The sequence below is a fragment of the Solanum pennellii genome, chromosome 1 (assembly GCF_001406875.1).
Source record: "Solanum pennellii chromosome 1, SPENNV200".
NCBI lineage: Eukaryota > Viridiplantae > Streptophyta > Magnoliopsida > Solanales > Solanaceae > Solanum > Solanum pennellii.
This window is the reverse complement of record NC_028637.1, coordinates 22,013,256-22,026,282: the sequence shown is the minus strand read 5'-3', so window position 1 is coordinate 22,026,282 and position 13,027 is coordinate 22,013,256. Positions and strand designations below refer to the sequence as shown.

General features: G+C 33.1%; 2 protein-coding genes and 2 pseudogenes across 2 annotated transcripts; 1 reads left to right on the top strand and 3 right to left on the bottom strand.

Annotated features, from left to right (window-relative positions):
- Window positions 1-216: 216 nt before the first annotated feature.
- Window positions 217-4,959, top strand: LOC107011257 (annotated as a pseudogene).
- Window positions 1,469-4,744, bottom strand: LOC107011249. Its single transcript, XM_015210664.2, has 4 exons — window positions 3,083-4,744; window positions 2,280-2,984; window positions 2,074-2,192; window positions 1,469-1,993 (listed from the first exon to the last, which is right to left on the bottom strand). Exons 1-4 carry the CDS (start codon window positions 4,113-4,115, stop codon window positions 1,544-1,546), a joined length of 2,307 nt encoding a protein of 768 aa, XP_015066150.1. The 5' UTR covers window positions 4,116-4,744; the 3' UTR covers window positions 1,469-1,543.
- Window positions 4,960-5,332: 373 nt separating the features above from the next.
- Window positions 5,333-6,763, bottom strand: LOC114074906. The gene is made up of 3 exons (XM_027913059.1): window positions 6,636-6,763; window positions 6,460-6,520; window positions 5,333-6,124 (listed from the first exon to the last, which is right to left on the bottom strand). Exons 1-3 carry the CDS (start codon window positions 6,761-6,763, stop codon window positions 5,333-5,335), a joined length of 981 nt encoding a protein of 326 aa, XP_027768860.1.
- A 438-nt stretch (window positions 6,764-7,201) lies between these two features.
- Window positions 7,202-9,207, bottom strand: LOC114074904 (annotated as a pseudogene).
- Window positions 9,208-13,027: the final 3,820 nt, after the last annotated feature.

The window sequence follows — 13,027 nt, the reverse complement described above, 5'->3', positions numbered from 1 at the left end:
AGGTCCTTAAAAGTAAAACATCTTATGACATAATGGTACAAAAATATTATTTTGTAAGATTGTTCATTTTCATGTACATATTTTTTTTATTTTTCTGCCAATGTTATTTTTATAATTATCTTACTTAATTATTTTTTATAGTTTATTTGACAACCTTATTTGGAAGATGTTATTAATGAATTGCCTGAGTGGTGTCGGTCGGGACAACGTATCTGGATGGTACAGGTGCAACTTATTTATGGAATTTATCGTGAGTGGCACATGGTTGATCGTGTTGTGAGACAGTTCGGTTATTTACAACATATTTCTAGGCCGTGTACCCAATTTTCCGAATATCATTTTAAGCGTGATAAACGATCCAAAATAAAACAAAAAGATATAGATGCATTTAACTACACACAATATTTATGGGAACAACGTCAAAATCGTATGTTTTGACCTCCATTTGTAAGTGATCAAACAGATTACTTTCGTTGGTACATGAGGCATACCCGCATGTTCATTGGAAATCCACAACATGTTGTACAAAAAGGGTATCAACACATGGCAGGAAGACATGAGGCATTAGTATATATATTATGTAAATTTTAAATTATTATGTCAATCTTTAATATTTTTTTTGTAATTAATATTTTTTTATTCATTATAGGCCAGGGGTCATGAAATGCAGCATCTTCGAGCTCAGATAATTGAAAATGATGAAAATCAATCTAATGAAATGAGACAATATGCAGAGGAAGTCGCTCGTATTTCAATGGAGTCAATTAATGCGGCCTTCCAGGAAACGCGATTGAGCTTTGATCCTGATTACAATCCTCCCACTCAATACGATTAACCACCACCAGTACAAGTATCTCGCCGATCACGACAAATAACATCGAGAAAGGGTGCACGTCGAGGTAGAAGGAACGCCGGTGAAACAATTGATTTTTCTACAGGGCCCTCTAACACTAATGTGGCGACTCCCGAGCCTTATTATCCCACGTTTGATTTTTCTGCAGGGCCCTCTGACACTAATGTAATTTTTCTAGTCAGTAATCAGTTGGTTTTGTAACTCCACAGGTTTCAATATTTGGTTTTGCGCAATTTAGTGGATCTCAATATGGTATTCAACATGGTATGCGTGAATTTCCTATACATAATTCTCCATTTGGTGGAAGATTGAATTTTTCGAATGTAAGTATAATAATTTTCATAGAATTTTTTTAACTTTTTGTAATTTTTTTTAATTTTATTGCATGTTTATTTGATTATATTATACTGTATTGTATTATAGGTGATTGCAGTGTTGTGGACGGCGAGAGGCGACAAAAGGCGACAAGGGCCTGCCTCGCCACGCGGCGAGGCGAGCGGCGAGGCGCTTGCCTTTTTGAATAAAGGCGCCAATTAATACCAAAAATTAAAAATATTTAATTGCATATTTTATCCAAAGTCTTAATAGCAATAACACATATTAGCAAATATTCAATTCAAAAACCAATAGAATGTCTAAAACTTTAAAGACCAAACAATTCAAAATACAATAAACCAAAACTTTAAAAGTCTATTCTTCTTCAAAATTATCCAACTCTTGAAGATCAAAATCTTCTACATCATTATATTGCTCTTCATCTTCTTCCTCCTCGTATTCTTCATCAATTAGTGTCCGAGTCCTACTTGAAGATGAACTTAAAGATGTACTTTCTACTCCTTTGCCCTTGTCAAGTACTGTTGATCTTGAAGAAAGTCCCCTAAGATGATAGATACTCTCGTCCGCTCCAATTGCCGTAGCAACACTACCCCAAGTAAGATCATCATCCTCATATACTAGTTCATCATCTTGATCTTCGGGGCATCCAACTAACCATTCGTTGGAATCATCTATGTTATCCAAGCGAATTGGATCAATAAGATCACGAGCATCATAACGGCGTTTCAATGTTCTATTGTACTTAATGTACACTAGATCATTGAGACGCGATAGTGTAAGCCTATTCCTCTTTTTGGAATGAATCTGTGCATAAGTTATTGATATTAACTAGTTGATATTGATAATAATATAATATGAAAAATAGGATATAAATTTTTACTTACGTGTTCAAACACACTCCAATTTCGCTCACATCCAGATGAGCTACAAGTTAGGCTTAACACTTTCATGGCAAACTTTTGCAAGTTTGGTGTTTCACTACCAAATAGTGACCACCATTCAACTATAATAAAATAAATTTAAAGGTTAGTGACTATAAGTAAGTCAAATAATATAAGTAAGAATGTAAGATCTAAATCAACCCACTTACCCGGTGACCTTGTGTCTCTAGCTCTTTTAGCCGGACCACAACCAAATAGTCCATCCGCCATTTTGTACTTAGGAAGCTCAGCGATTAGTGCATCTTGTATTGTTGTATCACGGACCAACTTCTCAACACATGCATAATACTCGGTCCACAAACTCTGTAATAAAGTTCCCTCTTCTTCAGCTTTATAATATAATCCTGGGTTCAAAACATGGCCTGCAGCATGCAAAGGCCGATGGAGTTGTTCTGACCACCTTGCATCAATAATTTGAAACACTTTCTCATAATGCTTCTGAACTCCACGAAAACCATGTGCAATAGCTTCTTTGGCTCTATCCATTGCCTCATAAATATAACCCATTGGTGGTTTTTTCTCCCCATCCACCAAACGAAGCACTTTTGTCAAAGGGCTACAAACTGTAAGTGCCCGAACAACATCATTCCAAAAGTGGATAGAAATAAGAAGATTGGCAACTTCTTTCCCCGAAGTTTCCTTTGCAAATTTGCTTGAATTCCATTCGGTTGAGAGGACTAAAGTTTTCAAGTTTTTTCTTTGAATGTACATAGCTCTCAAAGTTAAGAATGCCGTTGCAAATCTTGTCTTGGCCGGTTTCACCAAATTTCTTTCTTTGGTGAATTTTCTCATCAAGTTTAACAACAATGGCCTTTGACTAATGTAAGAATGGATTCTGATGGCCTTCTTAAAAACTGTTATAGAAAGATTAAATTAAATTAATTAGTAGCTAATGAATTATTGAGTATTGACTATAAAGAAACTTAAGAAAGTTAAAGGATAGGTTGATTACCGGAAGCATATGGCTTAACCTTGAATATGTCACCAAATATCAAGTTGATGCAATGAGCGGCACATGGAGTCCAATAAATGTGTGGATACGCACCCATCATCATACTTCCCGCTTTGACATTCTCACTAGCATTATCGGTGACAATTTGTACCACATTTTCCGGTCCAATTCTTTCGATAGTGCTTTCAAATAACTTGTACATTTTGGTGGAATCGGTAGATTCATTGCTAGCATCAACCGAACCAAGAAATACACTACCGATTGGAGAATTCACCAAAATATTGATGATCATTTTGCCATTTCGTGCCGTCCATTTGTCCATCATAATGGAACAACCAAACTTTGTCCATTGCACTTTATGCTCCTCAACAATTTTTTCTACTTTATCCACCTCTTTTTTAAGGTGAGTGACTCTAACTTCATGGAATGTAGGAGGCTTCATTCCGGGGCCATGTTGTCCAACCGCCTCAATAAATTTATCGAATGATTTGTGATTGACGCAATTAAAAGGGAGCCCGGCATCATACATCCAAATTGCAAAAGCACTTACCGCACGCTCTCTTAGAATTTTCTTTGTTTCTTCGATTCCTCCTCCTTTTTCTAAGCCTCCTTTTTGTGTTGATTTTTGTGAAAAATAGAGGTTCAAAGGTCCTTTCGTCACACTCCGTGCGGTGGATGAACCTCCACTAGAAGATATCTTTTGAGTTTTGGAGGGAGGCCTCATTTCCGCATAATCATCCATTTCATCAACATCAAGATCATCAATATCAACAAATTCTTCCGGTTGCCTCATTTGAAATTTGGGATTATTAGCTATTTTGTTTTGCATATAAGCCCTTATTTCTTCTCTAATTTCCGACGGACAAGCGACACATTGTTTAACATTTTTGAAACCACCCACTAAATGTTGTTTGTGTCTAGTTATTCCACCATTGAAAGTAATCCCACAAAAGTTACAATTGACCGAATCTTTCGTCGCTCCTTGAGTGCCATAATTCCATCCAATGTCCCTCTTTTTGCTAGCATCCGCCATTGATTATTAAATTCAATTAATTCGCTGTTAGAAATATTGGAATAAATAATTAGGAAAATAATTTTTTAAAAAAAATTTACACTTTACAGACTGCTGTAAAGTGTAAACAAAAAGAACAGAAATCAGAAGAAGTGAAGAACAGTAACTGAAAAAAAAAATGAAGAAGAAGAACAGAAAAATGAAGAAGAAGAACAGAAAAATTTGAAGAAGAAGAACAGAAATCAGAAAACATTACCTGAAAACAGAGAGTGAGAGTCGCGAGGGTCGGAAGTCGGAGGGAACTAGAGTTGCGACTCACGAGGGTCGTCGGCGAGGGAGAAGGAGAAGCTGAAGGCGACAGCGAGGCTGCGAGGGAGAGCGAGGGAGAAGGAGAAGCTGGCGACAGCGAGGGAGAAGAGTCGCGATGGAGAAGAAGAGAGAGTCGATCGATCGCGAGAGAGAGAGTAAAAAAAAACCCTAATTTTGACTAATTTTATTAAATCAAATTTTTTTAATCAAAAAGGCGCCGCCTTTTATCTCGCCTTTTCAGCGCCACAGCTCGCCATGGGTCGCCTTATTATCCTCGCCTCGCCTCGCCTCGCCTGATAATGGCGATGAACCTTCGCCTCGCCTCGCCTCTCGCCTTTGGCGACGAGGCGAGCGCCTTTCGTAACACTGGGTGATTGTGTCTGATGATTCAAGATTTAATGCTGGGGCTTCACAAAATTTAGTTCTTAATAGACAAAATTCACCTCGGAGAACATCTAGGCTACACAAATCAATTAGATGTGGAACATGCAGTCACTATCAAAATGAGGAAGATTTTGAAAATGAAGATGTAGAAGATTCAGATTCAGAAGAATAATTTTTATGCACCTTTATTCTAAAAGGCTGAAGATTTGAATTTTGAAATGTGTAAATTTTATTGTTTCGTGCAAGTTTGAACAAAGTAATGAGATTCTTACGCAATGAGATTCTTAAGTAGTGAAAGTTTGCAGGATTTATATTTTCTTTATGTCATAGGTCAAATCAATACTTTTTATGTTAGGTCAAATCATTACTTTTTAATAGAGTTCAAATCAATAATATAATAATAATATAAAGATATTATACTTACAAAATTTAAAATGCAGCAAGACAAATTAAATTTATGTAAACAAATAAATATAAAAGATATATCATAATACTAATAACAAGATAATAAAAATACATTAACCTTAAAAACATAGACAAAATTTTTAAAATCGAGTAGGACATCGTGTCTTTGTGTGATTTGTCTTCTTACAAACACTACATTTTCTAGTCATGCGAGCCGGAGCTATATCCATATCATTCTTAAGTCGGCTTCTTACTTGCGTACCACTTGTCTGCAAATATTCAGTATTTGCAATTAAATTAAAAGGAGCTGGTGGCCAATACATTTCATCACCCACTGGGTTAAATGTCTCAGTGTATGTTCGTTTGTAATATTTTGTACTATAGAATTTACTTACATAAAATTTTGACTCGATTCCGCGAAGTCCACAAAATTTGATGGCATGCGAACAAGGCATATGATAATTTCTCCATTTTCCACAAGAACATTTCTTACCTTTTGCACTAACCTTGTCGACATTTCCACCTTTACCATCATGAGCAAAAGTAAGAATTTCAAAAACTCCATCACCTGTGTTGTAAGTCATCATATCTGTGTGCCCTTGAGCTCTTTGATAATAATCATTAAATTTTTTATCTATCGCAAGAGGCCATGACATATTACTTTGAAGTAATGCAATTGCAAGATTGTTTCTTTCGACAAAACGATCAACGAGAGCTTTGAACGTCATTCGAACCATGGCAGTCACATGAAGCCCCCGAGCTTTTTTCAATAAACCATTATATGACCCAGACACATTTGTCGTCATGGCACCCCATCTACGACCACCATCCTTATACATTGTCCATTTTTTCAAAGGAAATTCATTTAACCATTCATATGCTGCAGGAGACAATGTTTTGATTTGTTGCATCCGTTGCACAAACTTTTTCTCCTGATGCTCAGTAGCAGCCAATCACATTAGTTTTTCGAGTTCACTATTTACAAATTTTTTATTAAAATTTGCTTTTAAGTGTCGAACACAAAATCTATGATATGTGTTACGTGGGCTCAACCAATCATAAGATTGAACGCACTGCAAGATTCCTTGATGACGATCAGAAATAAGACCAATTCCTTATCGTTCACAAACTACATGTGTCCATAATAACTTGAGAAACCATGACCAAGACTCAAAACTCTCACGTGCAACTAAAGCATATGCAAGTGGAAAAATATTTCCATTCGCATCAATTCCAACCGCAATTAACAGTTTGACATCATACAAACCACAAAGATGTGTGCCGTCGATAGAAATGACCGGCCTACAACTTTTGAAACCAACAATGATCTGTTAAAAAGCCCAAACAAGAAATTTAAAAATTTGCTCACCTTGCATTGTTGTAGAATGATGCTCCCACTCAATAATAGTGTCTGGATTGAATAATTGTAGTGCAGCCATGTACCGAGGTAATGCCTTAAATGAACTTTCAAAATCACCATAAACCATTTGAAATGCTTTTCTTCGACCTTTTTGTGCTTTTCTATAACTAGTAGTATAGTGATGCTTTCCTTTGATAATTTCACGGATCATCTTAATATTTATGTCTGGATTTTGCATAACAATATGATATTAATGAAGTGGCAATCATGTTATCATTCAAATTGAAATGATCCTCCTTATAGTTATCTGTAAGACAAGCATGCAGTTCAACCATTTTTCCTGTTTTCCACATACCGCTTGAAATCTCTCTAAACCGAATTATCCAATCAAACCTTAACTCATGACGCTTGCAAATAACTTTCCAACTTTTACTCTTGGATTGATCACAAAGAAATTCTTTTTTTAATAGCAAGACTATATGCTCTTACTGCAGATTTCATTTGCATCTTATTCATAAATAACATACCTAGTTGCATATACAAATTAAATTAATCAATATGAAATAAATAAATAAATGAATAAACAACTTCAAAACATTTAGTTTTCAACAATCAAACTTGACTAGATATGTTTAGGATTGTTTGAATTTCAAAGTGCCGTGCGAATGAAATCGTCATCTCTCGTGTAGATAAAATATTCTGCATTTTCTTCAATGTGATAAGTATGGAATCGCTGTATAATGATAATTAATACTTTGATCTTCAACGGATGCATTAGGTGCATTATCCACATTATCATCATCACCGTCATACATATCATCATTGTCTGTTAACATGCTCGGAAGGTTCATCATTGTGCAACTCACCAACTCGTTCATCACCCATAACATTATTATTTACAATTTGTGTACAATAATTCACAGCATTTTTGAATTTGATCATACCTATAAAAATAATAATATAAATAATTACATATAAGAAAAATAATTTTAAGAAATAAGAAAACATTACTTTATTTACCTATCAGTTGAATCCGATGAGAAAAAATTCAAATGATTGAAATTTTGGCTAGACTTTGGCACACTTCAGTTCGAAATAATGATCGTCTTGAAGTAATGATCATGAGTGTGTGTGTGTATATATATATATACATTGTTGTTTATGAAATTGCTACCTGAAAAGCGATATTTAAAGCAAGTTAGATTGCTGCCTAGGTAGTGATTTCAATTTTTTTTAAAAAAAAAAAATTCACATTTTGNCACTTCAGTTCGAAATAATGATCGTCTTGAAGTAATGATCATGAGTATATATATATATATATATATATATATTGTTGTTTATGAAATCGCTACGTGAAAAGCGATATTTAAAATACTAAAAAATAGAACTAAAATCGCTACACTAACAGTGATTTAATATTTAAAAATAATAATAATTTAAATAAAATTCAAATGATTGAAATTTTGGCTAGACTTTGGCACACTTCAGTTCGAAATAATGATCGTCTTGAAGTAATGATCATGAGTATATATATATATATATATATATATATTGTTGTTTATGAAATCGCTACGTGAAAAGCGATATTTAAAATACTAAAAAATAGAACTAAAATCGCTACACTAACAGTGATTTAATATTTAAAAATAATAATAATTTAAATAAAATTCAAATGATTGAAATTTTGGCTAGACTTTGGCACACTTCAGTTCGAAATAATGATCGTCTTGAAGTAATGATCATGAGTATATATATATATATATATATATATATTGTTGTTTATGAAATCGCTACGTGAAAAGCGATATTTAAAATACTAAAAAAAAGAACTAAAATCGCTACACTAACAGTGATTTAATATTTAAAAATAATAATAATTTAAATAAAATTGGAAAACGCTCAGCGATTTTATTTTTTAAAATTAATTTTTTTGTTAAAAAAAATTAAAATCACTGACTTGGAAGTGATTTTCTTAAAAAAAGTTTTTTTTTCTTAAAAAATCGTTGCCTAGGCAGCGATTTTTATTTTATTTTATTTTTTAAAATGGCTGCCTAGGTAGCGATTTGAATTTTTTGTAAAAAAAAAATCATTTTGTAAAATCGCTGCAGTAGCAGCGATTTTGTTTTTTCAGTGGAGTAAATCGCTGTTGTTTCAGCAATTTTGCCGTTATGGTTGATATAAAATTTTATATACCGTTTTTAAATTTTTGTTAATATTTTATACCCTTTAAGCTTCGAACTCTACATTTAGTAGAGAAAAAGGGTGATAAAATATATCATTTGAACAAAATATAATGTAATATAAAGGGTTGAAGGATGAAGAATTTAGATAGATATTATTGGTTTACAATTTTGAATTCCAACCAAACCCATCTAGAGGAAAACAAACTACTATATTTATGTTATTGCTAGAGCTTATCTTATAATTTCCTGCAAAACCGGTAAAAATCTTCTCTCAAAAAAATAAATTTTATCATTCCCTGGACATATATAAATTTTAAGCTCGGATTCTAAAATTCTCGCTCTATTCCTTATAGTTTAAGCTACATAGTTAAAAGTATTGTGTCATCTTATATCTATTTCAATGGCTTGAAGACTAACACATTAAACATCTAACTATAGTATACTACTTTCTGTCAACAACATGATTTATCATAATTCGCAAATCAATTATTATTCTCACAATTCCCCCTATTGTTGTTTTCAAGATGATTAGTTAATAATCAAGATTAATTATTTTTATTCTTACGTACTTAATGTAAATTACACTGTTAGAATTCTTTCTTAACACATAATTGAACTCAAACATCCATAATAATATTTGAAAAGAAAAAAGTGAAATACGAAGATAATAATAGTGTTATATACCTTGAAAGTTTGAAACTATGAAGTCTGAATTGTAGACTTAAAACTTCAAGTCTGATCCTGATGTTTGAGCTTTAGAATTCAAACTTTAGGCTTGTGTGGGATGAAGTGAAAGACTAAAACCTTTCATGTATTCCACAATCCTACATACAGCGACAGAGATTTAGAAAATCATGAGGCAACATTTAAGAAGTTGTAGATATAAAAAGAAAATATGTCATCTTTCACTTTCTAATATCGAGTCTGATAATATCATTTACTTCTGCTCCTCTTATATTAAGAGGAAGATGTCATCATCAAGTAACCATCTCAAGAAATAATTCACTAAATATACAACATTATCTTCCTAAACATTGGCCCCTCCTATTCTCTCTAATTTATGTCCTCAATTCACAAAGTATTGATTCTTGGGTGAGTTTTCTTGGATCAGAGCATAGGTATTCAAGTCTAATCAATCATATCAAATCGCTTTGAGATGGTTTAGAATATATGCCATTAAATAAGTTAGTAATCAATGAAATGCTTCAGGGAGTTAAAAATAAGCACAAATCCGGAGATTTCTGAATAGTACACTCTTTCGAACTGTTGATGAATCCATGGACAGGCTAGATATATGTCCAGCAGAAATTTTCAATTGTCAAGAAGCAAAATCATTATAGTATGGTACATCTCTAGACAATTAAAGTTCTATACATAATATCAAAAGCATATGTTTTCTAAAAGTAATTCATGCACTATTAAACTTAAGAGCTATAATACAGAGCAACATTTTTCAAGAACTCTTGTTAGGAGTTTAATGATCCCTATCCCACATTGTACACCTTAACTTTCCATTCCCTAAACATATATTTTCTTTTAAAATATCTTGATTAATACTGAATTGGAGTTCAATTTGTATTTGTACTCAACAACAATCTTTTTTAAACAATCCAAATAACAGACAGTTCTGTTGTAATCTGACCCCCAAATTCGCTTTAGGAACATGTTTACTCTATATGTTCCTTTGCAGATTATAGCAGTTACGTTTTGTGAAGTAAATAAAATAATAACACAATATTTTATCGCGGAAAACCCCAACTCTTATGGGTAAAAACCACGACCTACACCTTTGTAGAATTTAACTCCTCTTTATTAAACTTCAAGTCTCAACACAAGATTACAAAGCTATGTAAGCTAAGGAATTATAAACTCTAATTCCTTGAGGAATTATAAACTCTAATTCGTAGCTAAGAAATTATAAACTCTAATTTCTAGCTACCCAAAGACACAAAACCCCGGTTTTGTATCTTCTAATGTTCTTCAAGTTCTACAACTTGTCGAACAACTCCTACTTACAAACTTAGATTGTAAACAAGACTCTTGAATACAATCTTACAATTTTTCCTCACAAATTGCAACACTCCCAACAAAATTTCAAAACTCTCTCAAACCTTTTGATCGTGTTTTGATCTTCTCTCTATGTAAGTGCGCAATTTTTCTCAAGCGAAACTATCGCCCTATTTATAGATTACATCTCCTCAAAGTCTTGTTCAACTCAAACTAGACTTTGTCATGTCTTCAATTTCATGTTTAACTCAATTTTGTCTTGCCGCTACACAAACCTTGTTGAACTCAACTTAGATTCTTCATCAGTGCCGCCTCAAATTATTTCCTTAACCAAGTAGGAAATAATTTTCGCCGTAACTTCAACTCGAACTTGGAATCTCAAAGGCGTATTACTACATGCGACATGTTACTGCCTGTGTCTATGAAAATAATCAGCTTGGACAGCAACAAAAACTCCATTCCTTCTCCTACTTAGATTAGGCAGCAACACAAACTCAAACTGGACAACAACTTCCAGCAACTTGGCTTTGATTTTCTGCCGCCTCAACCATTCTTCAACTTTAACTTTTCCGTATCAATACCTTGTTTAATAAGAAAACATAATTTCCTTAAATAAATTTCTACGTTGTTGAACTTGTACTAAGCCGCCAATTCGAACGCGTTTGTAAACCAAACTCTACTTGGACTTCTTCATTACTGCCGCCTCAATATTCAAAGTCCCTCTTCACGTAGAACTCCTAGTTGAACTTGACTTGGATACATGTAAACATGTCCAGCAATTTTTTCAACATTCAAAGTCCCTCTTCACGTAGAACTCCTAGTTGCACTTGACTTGGATACATGTAAACATGTCCAGCAATTTTTTCAACGAAATCTTTTTTTAACAAAGCCTTGTTAACGTTGAAATCCTTGCTGCACTCAATTTGGATGCAAATATCCTTCCAACAAATTTCCTTTTTAATTAAGAAAACACACTTTCCTTAATTAGAAAAGAAAATATTATTTTCCTTAAACAGATTTCTCCTTTAGCTTTGTGATTAATGAATTCCATTTGAACTCATACTTATTGAAATCGTGTATTCATACTACGTAGATTCGAACACATTTATTACAGTTTCAAACACGAGTTAACACGTTTGTTACATGTACATTGTTACAATCTGTTCCTCCCTATTTTGCCATATTTTAAAACAACAAGACTTGTAACAAGGTCAGTATCTATATGCATATAAAAAATCAGGAAGAAAAATCTTGTACCATGACATGACATCATGACATTTTATCTTGTCGTTATTTCGTCTTCTCTCAGGAATAAGCCATAATTACTGAAAGTAACTATGAACTTACTATACAAATCTAATAATTACAGTCTTCAGACTTCACCTCATCGAGTTCGTGTCCGCTTGTTGAAAATGTGAATTCTTTGTCTATATTGGGATTTGGGACTACTTGTTTCTCTCTTTACCTTGAAATAAACCGGAAGGATAAATACAACATACAAATTTGAAATAAAAAATAGAGAAATGTTGATAGAAATAAGAGCGAAAACAAACAGTACAGAGAATGAGGTGAAGCAGCTTCCGTCGCTTGAAGCTTCTGATAAGGGAGAGAGTTGCAGTGCTGCAGTGGCTGTTGAGATTTTGGGATTTGACACGTTTCATCGGATATGAAAAGACTAAATTTAATACCATTAAACTAACACGTTGATATAAATATGTTAACTCACATTTCTATAATAGTAGAAATATTAATAGCTACATGTCTCGCTTAAAAATCCTAGCTGTAGGTGTGCATCACTCATCAGTTTGTTGATTCATACTTTATCAACGTTCTAATGTGCTATCCATATTGCTTCAAAAGAACACTAAGACCCTAAAATAAAGTTATAATACATATTTTTTCATTAAACTTCAACATGGAAACATCTCAGAGTGGAAAAGAAACTTTTTTTTTCTCTAGTTCTGTATCTAGATAGTTTTCAAACAAGAAAAAAAAAGAGACCTCTATGTAATGTCTGGAAATTAAAGCCACTGGAATATTAACTAAAAGTTGGTCGAGAAGTCGCTTCAAATCATGTATATATGTTCACATAACTATATCAAGTTAGTCCAAAAATATGTAGCATAATACAAATGGTTCTCTCGAAATCATGTCCTTTTGGATATTGAGACTTACCTTGGGATTGAAATTTAGGAAATTGATTATAGATTGGGATGAACTATTGATTCTAGGTTTTATATATATATATATATATATATATATATATATATATATATACAGACTTG